The 19329-nt window shown below is 37.2% G+C and overlaps 2 protein-coding genes across 2 annotated transcripts; one reads left to right on the forward strand and one right to left on the reverse strand.

The window, feature by feature from the left end:
* Positions 1 to 228: 228 nt before the first annotated feature.
* Positions 229 to 4198, forward strand: prdm8 (PR domain containing 8). The gene is made up of 4 exons (XM_052571876.1): positions 229 to 376; positions 743 to 967; positions 1174 to 1402; positions 2046 to 4198. Exons 2-4 carry the CDS (start codon positions 752 to 754, stop codon positions 3077 to 3079), a joined length of 1479 nt encoding a protein of 492 aa, XP_052427836.1. The 5' UTR covers positions 229 to 376; positions 743 to 751; the 3' UTR covers positions 3080 to 4198.
* Positions 4199 to 5986: 1788 nt separating this feature from the next.
* gdf10a (growth differentiation factor 10a) lies at positions 5987 to 9757 on the reverse strand. The gene is made up of 3 exons (XM_052572004.1): positions 9249 to 9757; positions 7478 to 8385; positions 5987 to 7088 (listed from the first exon to the last, which is right to left on the reverse strand). The coding sequence occupies exons 1-3, from the start codon at positions 9469 to 9471 to the stop codon at positions 6897 to 6899; spliced, it is 1323 nt and encodes a 440-aa protein (XP_052427964.1). The 5' UTR covers positions 9472 to 9757; the 3' UTR covers positions 5987 to 6896.
* Positions 9758 to 19329: the final 9572 nt, after the last annotated feature.

Raw genomic sequence — 19329 nt, forward strand, 5'->3', positions numbered from 1 at the left:
AGTTAAATTTTGATTTGCTTGTTAAGTCTCTGGGTTTAGGATTCGTTTTAAATTTGCATACAGTCTTTTGTGCTACTCATCACAATCTAACGGTCTCTGACTTCTGTCATTGATTACCCTCGCTTATAATTAACACGCCTGCAAAGCTGGTGAAGCACCAATCAAATTGCCACCTGGGGGGTGGGTTGGGGAGAAATGAGGCGCATCAGCACCGCGTCCTCGGCGTGGATAAGTGCGTGACTGCGCAGCGCGAGAGACAGTCAAGAGACTGTCAGGATCAGGAGACGGTCGTGATCGCGCTCTCTGTGGATAATTGAAATCACGTCTCCTTGGACTGTGCACCTGCTACGGAACATCCTCAACCCAAACCTGCTACGTGAGTAACAATTTTAATGCATATAGGCAAATTTTGTGAAATAGTACATTTTATACAAAATGTCTGCTGACTATACGGATTTAAACGCTATTTACAGTCCAAAAAACATCAAACTAAGCGTAAAAGAAAATGAAAAACTGAACAGTTCTGATTTAGCAATCGATTTCACATAGACCGATTTATTTTTATAATGAACTAATTGCATGCATGGCTATATATTTCCTATGTCCCTGTGTTTTAGAAAAACACTGATAAAAAGCATTAGGCTAGGTGATTAAAAATTCAGATTGCTCCATTAATCCAAATTAAGCACAGAAACATACTTGCCTTCTTTTAACTTTTAATTATTTAAATTTATATTTCCAGAAATAAAGCATGGAGCAAAGCATTATTCCTCGCTCCTTGTGGACTAATGACAGCAAATTTCTCCACCATCATGTCACGGACTTCTTCACCAGTGTACAAGTTACACAGGATATACCAGCTGGAACATCATTTGGACCTTGTGTTCTTCATTATACCTTTTATGACACTATAGCCTTCATTGCATTGAAGTCTTTTGACAAATGGAATAAATCATATGTGTTTCGGGTGAGTAACATGTTAGATTTAGACTGCATTTTTATTTTAGACTGCAGGATTTGACTAGATTTACAGAAATTGTCTTGTGATGTAAATGAAACATGTAATCCAGACATATCATTTGTAATAAACTATACACTGCAAAAGATCAATTGTTAAATATTTTACTGTAAAAAATTAATTTCATAATGTCAGATATGTCCCATTATCAACAGGTAGATCCTGAGGCGATGAAAGGTTCTCCAGTAGTGCCATGGCTACGGTTAGTACAGGCTGCAATGAGCGCAGATGACCAGAATACTGAGGCCTACTTGAAAGGAGGACAGCTGCACTTTCGGACTATTCGAGATGTGAAACAAGGGGAAGAACTGCTTGTTTGGTATGACAAGGAGTTGTCACATCTTTTGGGGTTCGAAGACATAAAAACAAAAGCCCTAACAGATGGTGAGTATGGGCTGCTTTCAATGATTTTTTTAATGGAATAAAATCATTATTTAATGCTTAAGTAATATGTTAATTAAATAATTTTAATTTAATGTACATTCAAATCGGTTAGCAATGTCATGGAAGGATATTCAAAAATAAAATGGGTCTAAATAGCTCTTCTTCAAAACTTCAAAATACTTTGGTATTTTATATTAATTAACAGTTAAGCAATGTTCCAGTAAATTTTTGGTTTGTAAATTATTAATATTTAAGAATATATATGTATATATATATATATATATATATATATATATATATATATATATATATATATACACACACACACACACACACACACACACACACACACACACACACAGACACATATATATGCAGAGAGCCAATTTGTTGTCATTTGAAAAGAAAACCATTGAACACGGAAGATCCCTTTAGACCCTGAATATTTGGCAAAAAAAAAAAAAAGTCCATAAGATGCATAAAAAGCTACTTATTCATTATTCAAAATTTTACTCAATTTGTTTTAATATGCAAATGTAATGAATAAATGAATTGTTTGTAAATTAATTGTTGCTTAAATGTTAAGTGTCCTGATATTGTTACTATCATCTTGGTCTGAAAGCGTTTGTATCTTTGTATGCAGGCTACACATGTACGAGATGCGGCCAGGCCTTCAAGAACGAAAATCCTTTCCTTGCCCACTGCCGTTTTTTATGTGCGCAGGAAAAAGTAGATATTATCCGACCAACCAACGAACAGAAACTAGAAGTCAAGCGACAACGCAAAATCATAGATTTTCACAACATTGCAAGAGATCTGGAGCACAAAATAAACAGTTCTCCTGAAGACTCGGGCATACAAAGAAAACAAGAGGTTTCCCCAAGTCCCCGGAGCAACAAAACTGTTTTATTAGAGAAAACCAACATCACTAATCACAGCAAAACCGCCAACGTCAACAAAGACTGTCCACCTTTCCAGGATCTGTCAGGATCAGACAAATTGTCAACAAATGAGTCAAAGATAAGGAAAAGCAGCGCATTTACCGAGGTTCAAAAACCACCAGAGCAGTCATCACGGGATGTAATGGTGTCTGAAGTAGGCCTGCAATCCGACTGCAGCGCCTTCTCGTTCGTTGTACCCAAGAGCGCGCACTCGGAACAGAAGAGCGCGTTTTGTGAACCCAACAAACGCACCATCACCGAAGTTCGGAATTCTTCACCACCAGATTCGGATAATATCTCATTCTCTTTCAAATCAAAACATTCACTAGGATACAGAAATGTATTGGCTTCGCACCTGTTTCACGCTGACTTGCCAAGCGCTCATGCAGGTGGAGTGATGTCCGCTCCTCTGGCTGCAGGAGGATCCTTTTATTACGCGCCCGAGCATTGGACCAGATCTATAGGTGGACAGCTGCAATCCACATCTTCTTTAACACTTCTACCCCCTACTATCACACAATTGGGCGTTTCAGTGCAGAACTGGTGCGCCAAATGCAACCTCTCATTCCGAATGACCTCCGATTTGGTGTTTCACATGCGCTCCCATCATAAGAAAGAGTTCGCCGCAGAGGCTCAGGTGAGGAGGAGAAGAGAGGAGAAACTCACCTGTCCCATCTGTCACGAGTACTTTCAAGAGCGTCACCACCTCTCACGTCACATGACATCACATAATTAAGAAGTAAACGCCATTGCACTTTAACAAGGTAGCCTATAAAAAAGTAATAAACATGCAAAGACCATTATACATTTATACTGCGATGGTCAGCCAGCTGACAAAATACGCTATAAGACCGTTTTGCTAACGTTCCCTTTGAGTAATGAAAACGTTATTTCTTAGTGTTCTCTAAATATTCGAAATGTTCAATTTTTTAAATGTTTGAAAAATGTTAATTATACGAACCTTAAGGGAACGTTCCATTAGATCATACAGCAAACATTGTGAGATTGTTACTTTTGATGGTGCTTTGAACATTTTAAAACAAGTAGTTAGACGAACGTCCAGCTAGAACAGTTTTGAGAACATTAAAGACCAGATAACTTTGTAAACTTTCTATTATTGTTACTGGAAATGTGGAAGAACGTTGAAAATTTGTTTTGAAAACGTCCACTGTTAGCCCGGTGGCTAATGTGCTATAACAAACATTGAGAGAAAGTTGTCGGAATGTTTCGACTACATTTCCTGTTAACTGGGTAGGTTGCTATTAGACAGGGGAAGTATTTTTCTGTAGCAATACATTACAGAATGATTAAAAACACGAACCTTTCAACCATTTACCTTTGGTAAAGTTTCATTGTCTTTCTCCAAAGGTCATAGTCATTTTGGCAATGCAGTCTTTTAAATGGTGGGCTTTGGTAGTGTAATTCAGGATAGGCCTGCATCGCCACTAGGTGGCTATAGACATGAATAACTCTATTTAGAGGTAGCGGTACTTTATACATTTAGTTGTGACTAATACTGTTGGATTTCCTGGTCATTTTCAATTTGACAGTGCCTTACAAATGTCAGGATGAGTAGGCCTACATGTAAATGCTATTGAAAAACGGTAGAATAAAATATTCAGCATTTTTAGGTTTGCTAACAGCTGAATAAAACTAATAGCATTGCTTTGTAAAGAAATTTTATATTTGAAATGTCAATGATCTCTTCAGAATGCCAAATCTTTGTTACCATGTTCTTTTCAGATTACCTTTTTTTCTTTTCTTTTTATCAGCACAACGACAAGGAGGATGTATTTATTTAAATATTTTCTTGTTCTGTTCTTTTTGAGAAGTCATTTTATTTCATTAAAGATTTTGAGCATATTCCCCAGGTGTCTGCCTCTGCTTTGAGCCATAAAGAAGTATGAAACATTTCAAATACTATACTTTGTTTTAGAGAGCAGTGACACTAATCTAATTCAATGTAGTTTTGTCTAGTAAAATTAGTTTTAAATTGATTTTAAGAAGTATTTTTTTTAGAAGATAAAGTGTCAGTTTGTATTTAAAAATACTGCCTTTAAGAAATAATGAGGATGACCATTTTTGCATTTTAATCTTATTTAAATAATTTTGAAACAGTGACGTGCATAGACTCACATACACTAACACTGCGCGACCGGTAGAGCGCACTCTTTAATAACTAATAAATCTAACAAAGTCCCAGAAGCCTCATGACTTTACTAAAGCTGTAATGTGAGAATGGAGTTGTGTTCACATGATTTCATTTTATTTTTTATCAAATCCCCATGCAAGTCTCCGTTTAATTATAAGCATAAAATCATAGGTAAACTAAACACTGAAAAAGTTCACCAGAACGCCAAAAGTTTTGACCTTACTGCGAAGTTCAAAAGGACGCCCATCTGTATTTAGCGATAAACATTCTGCTCATTTAAGAAAGTAAATACTGAACTTCTGAAGACATTAGATTGAATGAAAAGATGTGTATACACTGGCCTAATATTGCTGCAATTAGAAGCCCAGCGGTCTGTTCGTGACGGTAATCACTTGAAGAGAGAGTCATTTCATACACACAGAAAATCCTCTGTTCGCTCTAAAGAGCATCTTTCATCGCTGCCATTAATTGATCAGGCCTCATTTGGAAAACTAAATATTGACTTTGGTTTTCAGTAACTGTTGAGTATTTACATTTTGACGAAGCCTCTGGTGTCCTATACAACTGATTTAAATATTAAAGTGCACCCCAGGAAACTAAACATTGCCTAAAGGGGATTCACCTGAGAGTTTCCCTCAGTGTTTCTGGGCAGCTTTTTAGTGGATGTTGGAGTTACATTCTAACATTCTTCTGTTATTTTATGGTCTCTCTGGGAAACCAAGTGATCTACAGTTTAACAAACCTCATTCATGCCGACAGTGTCAAAACAAGCCAGAGAGAGGAAAACAGCTTTTGATAGTGGAGACCACTGATCACCTCATCAGTTTGGTGCCACCAAATTTCTATGCTAATAAATTAGTCAGTTGATGATAACTCTACTAAAAAACGGTTTTACCTATTCAAGGTTTGCTGGTCAGGTGGCGTTTGTGGACGATCAGTTAAAACCAACAAATTAGGCTGGTTTAATCTAAAATAAGTTTTTGTATTCACATTTGTAGTTATAAATAGTAAAAGCAGCAGACACACTCACAACTCTTCAGTCTACATAACTAAACATGTTGACATTTTCAAGTGTCCCTTTTTACACACTGCACAGAGAAGCTATTCAACACTCAAACTCGCACAAAGGAAAGACACAGCAGACAGTAATTGGGTTCTGTTCTGTGAAAACACGCTTCTCTCATTTTCATTCACGGGCTAGTGGGATTAAAAGGGTTTACGTCAAATTAGTCTGAGCTGGGTGACATCATCTGTTGAAGTAAGAGTTGGAACTTCCTGCACTTTGAGACCTGATGCTCTTGAAGTGCACTGAATGTGGGAATTAAGGGTTAGAGATGTCTTTGATGTCTAGTTAAAGAAGTAATGTACCAGGCTGGTTTCTGATGTCAATGCTAGTTGTCCAGACATTCTTATTCCTTTATTCGATCTCTTCGTTAAGTGAAGAATATGAACAGATACAATGCAGAATATGCAGCAGAAAATACAAGCTGGTGGTTTAATATTTATTTTATTCTACTTATTATAAGGCTAGTTTTCATAATTTAAAACACGCATTTACAAAAATACATTCTCTAAAATATAATATACTGATTCCAAATGAACAATTGTTACATATACACACAGACACATTTGGCCCAAATACTCCTTGCTTACGGCACCAAATTGAGATCATCAAATGAGTCTGAATACAAAAAAGAACCTTGTGTAACATCTCTTAAAATCAAACAAATGCACAGGAAAAACGAGTCAGCACTAGCCATCAGGGACTGCAGCGATTAGCAACACTCAACCTTTTAAGTTCTGTTTCAAAACTAAGTTCAGATTAGTTACTACAAGACTGCTTTCCAGTCACACTAATAGTTTAATGTTGATTAAAGGGTTCACACTTTTCACATGTACTTCATCATTAATACTTTGAAATGACCCAAATATCAAGTTACACTTCGATTTATAGTGAACACCAAGACATTATCTTAACCTGTAAACTAAAACATTCATCTGAATAATAAAATAATTCTTTATTCTGATTCGCTTTCCAATGTAATCCAACAGATCTGGCAAAAAAGGTTTGTTATATTCAATATGCTATAAAACCCCTCAATGTACATCCAGTAATCTACAAACATGAGTCCAACAACCATTTATGTCACAGCGATGACAGCGAAGCCGGCAATTTATTTTTAAGAGTAAGTGCTTATGTTACTCAACTAGTACAATGAAAAATGTTTCCTTTGTGTATAAAAAGAGGAAATTAAAATATCACTTGTAAGCATTTATAAAAATGAAATGCAGTCCTTAAAAATGTGTGCACTTTCTAACAAGTGCAAACTAAAGACAATATGCCTCTTCAAAGTTAACCACAACAATGCCCATTTATCTTTCTTTCCTGTGACCAGCGACTCTATCTGCAAGCGCACGTCTCCACAGACATGTTGGGGTAGATCTTCAACACAATGTTTTTGCTCTCATCCAGAAATAGAACACTGAGGGGTTTCATCTTCTCTGGGACACAGCAGGGCTCTGGGATACCTGGAATTATCCCAACAGCCTTGACTATGCTCTGGATGGTTGCATGGTTGGAGGGGCGGACCACCTGAAAAGGGCAGAAAAGAGAGGATAATGATGTATGGTAGTGGTTAGATATGCAACTGTTTTGCATTCTTCAATGAAGCAGAGGAAATTATGTCTTTCAATACACTTCTATTATTCAGAACAGAGGAACTGTATAACTGGCTAATTTCAAAAGAAAATGTGTCCAAAATGTGCTTAAAACCCCTATTAAGCATACGATTATTTGACTGTAATTGCACATAAAGTCCGTGTGCTTCAGTTGTACTGGAACCGAAACATTTTCTAAAGGGATTCTTTGTTTAAAACCTCTGGCTAGAAAAGCTGTATTAACCATAGTCATTTTTAAATATTTCAACATGTCTAAACGATTCACATTCGCATACGCTGATCCTCGCCATGAGGTTCTCTGACCTTTGGAATGGGGAATTCACACGTTCCTGCACAGTAGAAGGCATCGAAAGACTTGGGAGACAAGATCCATTCGTTCCACCCAATATCTGCAAAGTCCACCTTCAGGTACCTCCTGGAACAGCTGCGAGGTTCTTTCCACTGTCTCCTCCGAGCCTTCTTCATGGTTTTCTCATCAAACTGGAGAACCTGAGACTTGCCGAATCCATCAGCACGCTCCTGGCCTTTCCTCCGACGTTCTTTTTTAAAGGGCTTTGGCTTGAGTGCAAAGTAAGCACTTTCCCACATATCGTGCTGTTTGAAGCTGTTGTACTCCACCTCCGGGAGCTCGTTGTTTTCAATGGGATCAGAAAAGTCCAAGTCCAGTTCCCGCTTCACACGTATGTCAGGTGAGGAGACTGGAGACAGAGTTGGCTGCTGGTCTGCAATGAAAGGGTCATATCTCTGTAGGCTCACAGCCACGCTGTTGGGCTCTGAAATGGCCAGGTCATTAGCGTACACCAGCAAGTATGGAAGGCTGGAGGATGGGAGCTGGTCCTGATACCTTTGATACTGCTCTCCATAGTCAAACTCCACGGTGATCAAAAGGTGATTCTTATCTTGGGCCTCCTTTATAATGAAAGACACATCCTTGCTCTGCCAGGTCCCACGTCTGTGAGGAACTATGGTGATGTTTCTGAGTAGAGATCCTGCGGCAGAGCTGAAGGAGGGAGACCGGAAAAGAAGACGAACAGAGGGTAGCAGATGTGGATTTGGGATGCGACAAGATGGGTTCTTGAAGCGCTTGCAGAACCAAGACCTCTGGCGTGGCCGTTTGTCAAAAAAGAAGTGAAACGTAGATGTGAGAATCACCTCAGACCCCTGAAGAGAAGTAAGATTCAACCAGTACGAGACCCTCTCCTCCACATTCTCTGCAAAGATACGAGAGGAACTGCTGAGTTACATATTAATTATGAAAATGGTCTCAAACAACAGGCTTTTTGTTCAGTTTATGGGGTTGGAGAAAGCACAAGGAAGTGAAGAGACATGTTACTCCTAGAGCAGACATATGGAAATGTTTATTTAGGTTCCCTTAAGAGTTAGAACCTGCAACAATGTTTTAATCGGCACTGATTAAATGCTTTAGCAGACTGCAGAAAAAAAAGACTGCTTTGTTTCATGAGAGTGTAACAAATTGTATTTTTTTAATGTTCTGGTTTAAACTGCTCTGATATTAATGTGAAATAACTACAAGAGACACAACAATTATAAGCCTGCTTTTGACAATGCGCAATTATCATGCATGCACAGTTATGTCTGTATAGATTAATTCTAGCTAATATATACTTAACTGTTTTCAAACGTTTCATTAACAAATGTTCACAAATTGCCTGCGGTGGTAACCATAGCAACAGTGCAAAACACAGCATAGTAATGACATTATTTAGCATATTATATATTTAGACAGTACAGACTCATACCATGAAAACCTAGGAGTAACACATTTGCGTTGCACAAGACAAACTTCAACAGAGCTGAAAATGACTGACAGAAATTAGTCTAAAACCCAAAATAATTACATTTCCTGCTTCTAACAAAATCTTTTAAAAAAGACTTGCCATTTTCAGGTAAACCAAAACCAAGTCAATCAAAAGACAGAATTAAGCTAAAATAAATAGCATACCAATTATTGTGATCATTGTAGAATTTCATCAAGCATTTAAAACTTAAAATGAATGCAATATGTATTTGTACATTGTTATGCATCATGTATTTTTGTTTGTTTGTTACTTACCTGGTTTTGCTTTAAAACTTCTTACGGTATTTCCCTCCTTGAGTCGGTTAGGTTCAATGTTGTACTTCTCATACAGTTTAAACATATGTTGCGAGAGCGCATCTGTGCTCACCAGCGCGTCTGTCGTGCGGTCGCGCGCACTTCTCCAAACTTCAGACGCGTCAGTATCGGAACCGACCCAAAGCAGTAACAGGTGCGTCAAAAATACGTATTTAACCGTCATGTTGCAAAGAAAGAAAAGCTTCCAAACGATTGAATGCCGTCTAGCTCAAAAGAAAAGAAAAAAAAAAAACGCGTTAGCACATCGCCTACTAAAACAAGGTTTCCAGTAGCCTATGATAACTTCGGAGTGACGTTTTCCAGTGATGCGGTGATTCCCGCCTTTTAACACAGTGAAGAGAGAAAGTTGTTACAGTGTTTCAAAAGTTCTGTCGGTCTCGTGCTTAACCTGTGATACATCACTTATTTCTTCTGACCGCCACTATCCACGGGAGCAGGCATAAGCGGAGTGAGGTGCTGACGTATCCGCCCATCAGCCAACGGGAGCAGCTGCTACATTACACCCGATCCAGCAGGAGGCCAACAAGAGGACAAATCCAGCAAACATGCACTTTCACAGTTTTAAGGTGCTTGGTTATTGTACTGTTTTTCTCCCCTTTTCCCAACCAGCCCTCAAAAAAGCTTTCTTTTTCATTCAAAATTAGTTTTAAGATATTACGATTGTATAATTAACTACTAAACCGCCGCTCTCATGTTAATAGCTTTTACAAAAATTTGATGAAATATTTTTTTTTGCTTTGAATAATCACATTTTTAAGTTACACTTTGATTTTACACATCAAGAAGTGTCATTAGCTACTCCGAACAATCATCATAATACTAAAACACCTACGTTCTAGTTTACTTTTTAAAGTTCTTCAATATTTCTTCAAATATTAAAGGTTTACATTATATTCAGCGTGCCATAAAACCTTTTTGTATGCATCCAGTAATCTACAGCCGTAAATATGAGTCCAACCGACACTTATGTCATGGCGATGACAGCAAAGCTGACCTGTTTTAAGAAAGCAAGCATAAGAGCTCGTTACTCATCTAGAACAATAAAAAAAATATTCCTCGTTGAAATTAAGGAAATGAAAATATAACAGAAAATGGAATAAATAAGATAAGAGGCCATTTGTGCATTTTCCCTTCTTTATCAGTAAACTTTTAAGTAAACATGAGAGTCCAAATGCATAAATCAGAAAAGCTACTTTGAAAGAGTTTTGAATATTTGTGAGTGCCTTTGCTTGATTTCATTATAGTGATTTCATTCAGTACATGAAGCACACTGGGGGAACGGCCCTGTCACCTCTGCTTTTTTGTGTGGAGTGTCTGCAGCGCTGTGTCAACAATGCTGGTTCTGTGAAAGCCCGCAGCTCCAGTGGAGAGACCATAACAAGCCCGGCCGTTTGGTTCATTGCGTGCCATTAAACACCTCCTGTGGCCCCTGGGGACCCCACTGGAGACCCCCTTTTTTCTTCACACTTGAATGTGTCTTAAATCTGCATTAAAAATCTGACGTGCCTGCCCACTAGGACACTGTTACTGAGTGAATCAAGGGATAAATCGAGTAGGAGGGGAGATACCTCTGCTCTGCTTTGTTTCCACCCCTCTTTTTATTGTCCAACTGTGGGAAGGTGAAGCCATTAAGCTTCAGAACCATACACCGCTTTTAAAAATGAATAAACAACAGAACAAGGGTGAAAGAATTCAAATTAACTCTGGTTCACAGAGACCTTTGAATCTTCAATACGAATGCATCACTTGCTCTCTATGGCACCTCCGAGAGACCAGTTCTTTCTCAGATCCTGCTGGGTCTGGATACTCTTTAATTAACAAGCTAACTACGGAATGATGCTAATAAGCATAAGGACTTCTTTAAGGCTTGTCTCTCCAGGACAAATTCCCTTAAGGTGTTTGTCGTTTATTTTGAAACAGCTAGTCCTGGTCTCATAAAACACACTAATATTTTTTTGTCTTCTTCTTCACCTCCCATTTATGAGCTTTATATGGGGCTTGTTGCAACATCTTTCATTGGTTGGAAGTTTTTTTTTTTTTTTTTAAAGTAGAAGAATTCCGTGAATGAAAGATTTTAAACTTTGATGTATAAGGTTATACTGCAAAATTTCTCTCTTTTTTTTTTTTTTATTAAAACTTAGTTAGATTTTTACATTTCTTCCAACCTGACACATAATTGCTTCACTCTTTGTGTGAAAAGGACCATTTGTCTGGGCCTAGCCTGCCCACTGAAAAATATTTAATCACAATGTTCTGTGATTCATATAAAATTAGCTAAATTCTTTCATGCCTTCTAGCTGGCATTTGTTTGCTTGACCTCATTTGATTTTTTATTTTTTTTTATCTCATACCACAGATATCCATGATATATAACATTTTTAATTACTTTTCATAAAAACTGACTGTGGCGAACCACTCATAACTCATTGGGTTTGTTATTTGATATGGCTAGCAAGAACAAATAATGTTGCCTAACTCAATTGCCTGTAGTTAAGTAGTTTATGTGGTATGCTTTATAAAAGGCAGATGGGTCTTTGATTTCCTGAGGCTATTTTTTTTTTTTTTTGCAGATAAAATAAGGGAAGAATAAACTGTCATTTGTGGTCAAATGAAACAAAATAACATTCATTTTATTCTAGTGACAAATGCTAGATCATCATGAAATTAGCATTTGTAATAGCATGGAAATTTCTTTAAGTAAATAATTAGTTTCATGTAGCTGAATCCTTCACTTCCCTAGGGGATTCGGTACTGTTTATCTGATTCTAGTATTATAAATGTGTTATAAAAAAAGAAACAACTGCACTGTAAAATTAAAGTATAAAACAGAGAGAAAAATCTTAACATTAATTATTATTATTTGACATAAAAGCTCTTCACATTGCCACTTAAAAAGAAATGGCTCCCTCCCTTGATTTTATGTATATTTGTAGAACTTCAGTAAAAAGTGGCTGCTGATATTAGAAGGTAGAGGGTCAGGTCCTTTGGCACCAGGACAAATACACTTTAAGCATCCATCTGTCAGCATCAAGATTTCTGAAAGGCAGAACGCAAGTAGGTGCCTGCTCTCTGTGTTTTTTCTTTCGCGTTTGTATTGGCTGTGTGTCTCATAGCTCAAGTGAAATACAATTATCCCTGCAGTGCCTTGAGTGATCAATCACGTCTCAAAATTCTGGTCCTCTTGGACCTGCACAATATCAACGCGCCAGTCTTCCCAAATGGACCTTAATGGCAAAGAGCATTCTCTTCTGGCTTTAGTTACCTCCAGTACAAATGTTTTAAAACTGCTGTTAATTAGAGCAGTTGCAGTATTGAAAGGTAAAGATTTGGATTTATTTCAAAATACTCTAAAACAAGTAAATCTAAAGGAATGTAAAGGATTACTAGAAAATATATATATTTTATATATATATATATATATATATATATATAATTTTCTGGATTTATAAGAATGATAAAATCATAATAGTAGTGCTATTCTTGCATGAACATTCAGATAGATAGATAGATGGATAGATGAATGCTCTAGTGCCATTTCATATTCAAATTCTCTTGTTCTCTCGATTTTGCAGCTAAAAATAGTATAAAATGTAATTTCAGGCCAACCAAATCATTTTACTTGGCTATGAAAATCACTGCTCCTGGTGAGGTGTTATGAGTAGGTTTCTGTATATTTAAGGCTTAATAATATGTAACAACTACTTAAAACATTACCCATTACCCGATCTATCTATTTTTCTCACTCTCTGTTAAACCATATACAAAGTATCTTTGTAAAGCACAGGAGGTATTATACAAACTGGTTCCAAAAATGGAATATAATGAATAGAATGAATAGAACAGAACAAACTGATTTGAATCTGTCCATGGTCCTGGTACACATCCCGTACACATGGCAGATTCCCTCCTGTCTGTCCAGTTCTGGATGGTTGCCCTGAACTAAGCCATGAGCTCACTTGGCTTTGGGAAGAGATGCAGTGCTTCCATTGTTCTGGTCCAGAAGCAATAAAACTCCCTCATGCTGTCCCGTTTGCAAAAGCCCACTGCTGTTGCTTTACGGCTAACATGATTTCACTCAGTAGGTCTTCTGGACCCGTCTGGCTTTGATCTTTCACTCTCTGTCAGTCAAAATTAGTTATCCTTCAATACTGACTCCTCCTCTCTCAATGCACAGTTCTGTCTAAGAACAAGCATGGCTTTGTCTATGCTCTATGTCTTTATGAAAACAGCCACATGCTGAGTTTGAGTTGCTTCACACGAGTGCCACATGTCACCTTTGAGCCCACTGTCCCTTCGCTACTTTGACGAGCTGCATTTCTATCATATAATTAAGTGGTGATCTGAAGACAAGCAGTTATCTAGCCTGTTTATGGGGTGTAAAATGGATTTTGGAGACATGAAATTAAAGCCTACTTACATATTGTTTTTCAAGACCTCCATTACAGAACAAGACAAGTCAGGTCACTCAACAACCAGATTCCCTGTCAGATATTCCTGGCAATGTAAGTGCATCTATGGAAGCAAAATCTGACAACAATGGTAAAATGAAGTCTCCTTTGACTCAAATCATCCACAACATTTTTTTTAAGGCTCTTTTAACTTCACATAGATGCTATATTTAGTATTGTGACACATATATAAGGCAATTGGATCTTATAACTTTAAAGCAAGACTACAGTCACCATGCATATTCAGTCTTAGGGTTTATCCCATTTATGTAAGAGCGGCTTGTCTCTGCCTTCTGCAGGCTCTTTACAACTACCATGCTGAAGCATATTAAAGGGTTCTTCTTTAGTCATTCTTACATGCACACCTTTGAAAAACATTAGGTTCTGAAGTTAAACATTCAGTGAAATGTATGTTTTTTCAGAGTATAAAAGTGTTTGAAAGAAACATATCGCAGACATTTATCTTCAGATCATTGCACTAAAGATATAACTTAAATTGTTTCCTGCTTACCTTAATCTGAATCCAAGCAAAACATTGAATTGGAAGTTTTAGAATGACTTGATTATTTCTTGGAGTAACTGTGTCCAAAACTGCTTTGCAAACTGCCAAACATATGTCATCACTCTACTGTTTTACTCTCCTATTTATCTTTGTCCACCATATATTTCTCTTTGTCCACATCAATTTTTTGTTCCTTTTATCATCTTTTCTTAACGGAGAGTGTATGAAGTCTGAGTAAGACAGAAGACAGTGAGTTACAAACAGATCGCTTAAATATTTCAGTCATAATGACATTTGATATAGCCTTTTAAGAGAAAACTCATCCATTGTGTTTTTTGAGATGAGTACTGAGAAAGCTAAGAGCAACTAGAGGTTTATTTTACTAGCCATTTAGAGCATGAAAAGTATGCCATAAATCATAGTTGACATATACATGTTTTAAAAGCTCCAAGGAAAAAATGCTTTAATACTAAAAAAAAAATAAAAAAAAATAAAAAAATAGTCTTAAAAATTATTACACTGCATTTTATATTAGTGTTGGGTAGGGGATATCTTTACTGTGTTTGTTAAAAGAAATATATATAAAAAAATAAGTCAAAATGATGTATTGGATGCTATGAAGCCATTATTTATACTTAATGCCTTCTCTATGCATTTATTTTGTTTGTCTAGAAGAATTCAATATAAAATAATGAACAAAGTTTCACGTGGCATCATTCAGTAATGTTCAAACAAAATAATCATGTTCAAAAGTACCACAGAGTGCCATTTTCTACCTCACTGCTAAGTATTGCATATGCCAACATACCAATCCCAAATCCGGCCTTTGCAATGCTCAATTTCGAAACAATCTCAAACATTCAGACACAATATGCCACAACAGACATCTGCTTGTCCTCGTCGCACGGAGAATCCAAACCTACTAAGAAGCCTGACCTCAAGTGTCTAGACACATTCAGCACGTTTCTTTACCTGTACTCATTTCTGTGAGGCCTTTTGAAACACTTGCCAATAAAAATATGTAGACTAGCAGGGTTACCAAGCCAGGGGAGAGAGGGTAATGCTACCTTGGGGTATTCAGATTCATTGAGTTTGTAAAATATAGTCTGGAGCAGGAAGAGTTAGCCAGAGTAGCAGATAAATCTAATTAATACTTTCTTGAGAATAAATGCAAGATCATTTTACCAGCCCTGCTGTTTATTATTTATGTCTGCATAAAAACCAATGCCGGTTCATTTTATTTGTATTGTATATATGATTCTGAGACCCAGGATCAGTAAAACCAAATTTTTAATGGTTTAAACACTATGCAGTTGATGGCTCTAACAGAGAAAAAGAACATGATGTGGCCATTTAAAGGCTCCTTGAATGTAGGGGTCTTAATGTTACATGAATGATATCATTCAGATCCTTTAATGTTCTGGTGGCCTCAGAACAGAGACAATAATAGGGAAAATGCAGTTTGTTTGCAATAAGAAAGTAAACGAAGGCTCTTGGAATAGGATGCTGGCAGCCATTATTCTGAGGAACTGAAGGTAGAGGTGAGCCAGAGGCCACAGTTCACTCGTACAGTTGCACACTGATCAAACACTCAACGGTAATCCCAGCAATTTCTACAGATGAAATATGGGGTTATTTGGTTAAATTGCAAAATGTAGTGAAAATTGGATGTACATTACACAGGATATTCCCATATGGGAAGGAAATTTAGTGGATAATTTTGGGAACAAATAAAATAATAAAATAGTAGTCCAATTTGATAACTTTTTATAATGATTATTAGTTTTGTTTACAGATCAATCAGAAAATAACAATGCAACTGTTTGGAATATGAAAGGAGTTTAAAGTTTGGATGAAAACTTCCATTAACATTTTGCTTGGAACTAATGCCACAGTTTTCCGCTTGAACGCTGACAAAAGAGTCAAATATTATTCCAAAATATTCTATTATTGAAAAAATACTCATCAGCAATTCCCGGCATTAAGGATTTTCCTTGTCAGTGCAAGTTACAAAAATAAAAAATGAAGGTTCATGTGAACGGAAATTACAAACTTATTTGTCTTTGAAAGAATCTTGAGGAATCTGTGAAACCAAATAATATTGTTGGTGGTGAAAATATTATTCCATGAAAACCATCCATGAAAGACAGCGTGAAGCCAAAGAACTGTATTTACAAACCATTAAAGTTGGGTTACAAATACAAAAGGTTTATTCCCCTCATTATTTTCTATATATTTTATAATCCTTGTCAAGCCATTGTTAAATCACAAGAGTTAAGGATTTCTTTTGATTGTAATTTCTCCCTGGCAGCCACCCACGGGGTTTAAGACTTTGCCGTGAAGGTGAAGGTCACGGGCCTCTGGGATTTGTTCAGGAAATGACAGCACACCGTTTAGACTTTAATGAATATAACTCTGTCTTTGTAAATCCAACGCCAAGTCTGTAGGTTTAGAAGGTTTTCCTTCCTGGAAAGCAATTTTAGAGTGGAAGTTGAGGGAAACTGGCAGAAAGTGGCTCATGAAATGATGAGGTTCCCTTCGAAATATGAAGAGAATTTGATGAGAAGTTCTTTCCGTTCGTTGGGTAATGTAAGCCTCACAGACACTGAGAGATGACTTAAATGCTATCGTGAAAAAAAAAAAAAACTAGCCATCATAATGATTCATTGCAAACATCGACAGCTACATAAAGTGTCTATTGTGAGATGAAAAGGGAATGCAAGTGCCTGTGGCTCAGGAAAATGAATAGACATAAATTCTGCAAGAATACTCCATCATTTGTTTTGTTGAACAGCCTCTTGTGCCAAGTGGATTACTTTAACACACTCCAGAATGATTCTTTCATTAAGAAATGATTGTGTGAACCATCTCAAAGTGGTCTCGAAGGAATAATGCACAGACAGACCATTTCATATTTCATAGGCCGCTTTGGACTTTTTTTTTCATAGTCCGCTTACTGACAGAGGTGAAGCATAATTAAAGTGAAGCATTGCAGTGACGTAACCCAATTAAAAACCAAATTACAACAAAGAGACCTGCGGAATATTTTTCCAACACACAAGCCAGGCAATTTGGGCAAATCAGGTCGTTTTGAGAGCAATTGAACTTAATATTCGCTCAGTCTTTCCCAGTTCTTTAACACAAGAGAACACTTTTCTCCACACGCAAAAAAGAGAAAATCCCATGACCACCTGCATGAACTATAGCACCGTTGCTGTACAAGATGAATTTGTAGAGGAAAAAGAGTGAAAAATCATGCAAAAAAAGTATTTATTGAGACTAATTCTGTGGTGGAAGAAAAATATTTGATTAGCTTTGCAGCAAGAAGTCAGTAGTGTTGGTCTAGTCCACGATGATACTGAGAGAAACAGCAGGCCTTTGTCTGCAGACAGAATGGCGCTCTCTATGGGGTCACTGCAGGATTCCAAACATCACAGACGGGGCAAAACTATACACTGGAATTCCTCTCCCTCTATGAATGTTTTATTAGCCATGTGAACAGGTCAGAAAGTCACCCCCCGCCATACAATCATCAGCCGTGGCGCAGGGGCACGTCCGATCCCAGCTTACTGGCTGCTGCCTGGATCAACTCGAATGCGGTTTGCATGATCAAGACAGTATCAGCTTTACAGCTAAAACAACACCACACTGGAGTTCTGGAAGAAATAATGGAACGCACATGTTAGTTAGAGCAAAAATATCCTAGCAGTAAGGTAATGTCGCAAACTGTAAATTGGAAGAGATTTTTTTTTGTTTGGACTGCGGCTGTTTGAAGAGGTCTACTGAATCTTTAGCCTATGAGCAGAAGCCATTTTAGTACTAGCAGCTAATGAAAAACTTAATGTTGGAAGCCTTAGATGAAGAATATGCAGCATTTCATTGTTTGAGATTTCAGCCTACTACTTTCTTATTCAAAAGGTCTTACCATGGACCACCATGCAAGACGTCCCAGGCCCAGAATAAATGTTGGCTGGATGCTTTATTGAGGTGTTACATTGGGAGCCCTTCCAGAATAAATCTTCAACACCTCCCTCAGTAAACACATACACATGCATGCACTGTATTCTACTACCACACCACCCATTCAAAAACTGCCCACAACAGCAGACTGCACAGAGCTTTCCATGAATGGATCTGAGAATGTTACATGTGCACTTTAACATACCGAAAATTTTATTACTAGAGATTAGTTATGATAGAGGAAACAAGTTTAATCAAGCCTTTGAGTCAGTTGCTTTAGAGAATCTTCAAAAACTCTAATTCATTAATTAACGAAACTGCTGTCTTTATTGAATATTTTACTGAACTGATTAACTAAAAAAAACAAACAAAAAAAACGGATACATTAAGGAAAAGAAACAGGAGCTGCGACCAAGAGGAATATTTTAAATAATAAGAATTACTTTGTGAGGGCAAAATAATATCTGCAAAATAGTATGAATGTTTGTATGAGCGTAATCTGGATGTTCATAAATCCACTCCAGTGGCCTCACTGCATAGTAAAATGTCCATTGTATACACTTTAGAATCAAGCATGAAGTAGTAAGCTATCTGGGTACTTGTTATAAATATTCATAACGGAAACACTCGTGCAGACAAGACAAGACAAGACATACAACATACCCGTAAATACATGCTTGCAGTCCTGTGGGCTTTAGCTGTCAGGGTAACACAGATTAAATAAATAGTCAGAGACAGCTACACTAGTCCTCCCTCCCTCCCAGGTGACCCAGGAGTGAATATTATGATTGATAATGTCTTACATAATCTAAAGCTAACTAGGTGAAAGGCCAATGTAATTTAGTACTGACACTTAAAGGCAAATGAGGCCGCAGTGCTCCATGTACACATTTACTTTGACCCGGAAAGCCCTTTCTCCTAAAATCTGTCTGCACTTACAGCATTACTGATGGTCTAAACAATCTCTGACATTTCTTAAATCAAATGGAATATGAGCAGTGGGACCACAGAGTGGAATGCAACATTTTCAGTTTTGTCATAATTTCAAGGGTCAAGAATGTAAACATAGTGTGATTATGTGCTGGTATGACAAATAGTTTTGTTTCCTAGT

Source organism: Carassius gibelio, chromosome B13 (assembly GCF_023724105.1).
Source record: "Carassius gibelio isolate Cgi1373 ecotype wild population from Czech Republic chromosome B13, carGib1.2-hapl.c, whole genome shotgun sequence".
Taxonomy (NCBI): Eukaryota; Metazoa; Chordata; class Actinopteri; order Cypriniformes; family Cyprinidae; genus Carassius; species Carassius gibelio.

What these genes read in the sequence shown, in the direction of transcription:
- prdm8 (XM_052571876.1), top strand. Translation starts at nt 752, where the DNA reads ATGGAGCAAAGCATTATTCCTCGCTCCTTGTGGACTAATGACAGCAAA. An exon ending in ATAAATCATATGTGTTTCGG is followed by an intron (nt 968 to 1,173) that starts GTGAGTAACATG and finishes CATTATCAACAG; the next exon opens with GTAGATCCTGAGGCGATGAA. An exon ending in AACAAAAGCCCTAACAGATG is followed by an intron (nt 1,403 to 2,045) that starts GTGAGTATGGGC and finishes CTTTGTATGCAG; the next exon opens with GCTACACATGTACGAGATGC.
- gdf10a (XM_052572004.1), bottom strand. Translation starts at nt 9,471, where the DNA reads ATGACGGTTAAATACGTATTTTTGACGCACCTGTTACTGCTTTGGGTC. An exon ending in AAGTTTTAAAGCAAAACCAG is followed by an intron (nt 8,386 to 9,248) that starts GTAAGTAACAAA and finishes GTATCTTTGCAG; the next exon opens with AGAATGTGGAGGAGAGGGTC. An exon ending in GTGAATTCCCCATTCCAAAG is followed by an intron (nt 7,089 to 7,477) that starts GTCAGAGAACCT and finishes TGCCCTTTTCAG; the next exon opens with GTGGTCCGCCCCTCCAACCA.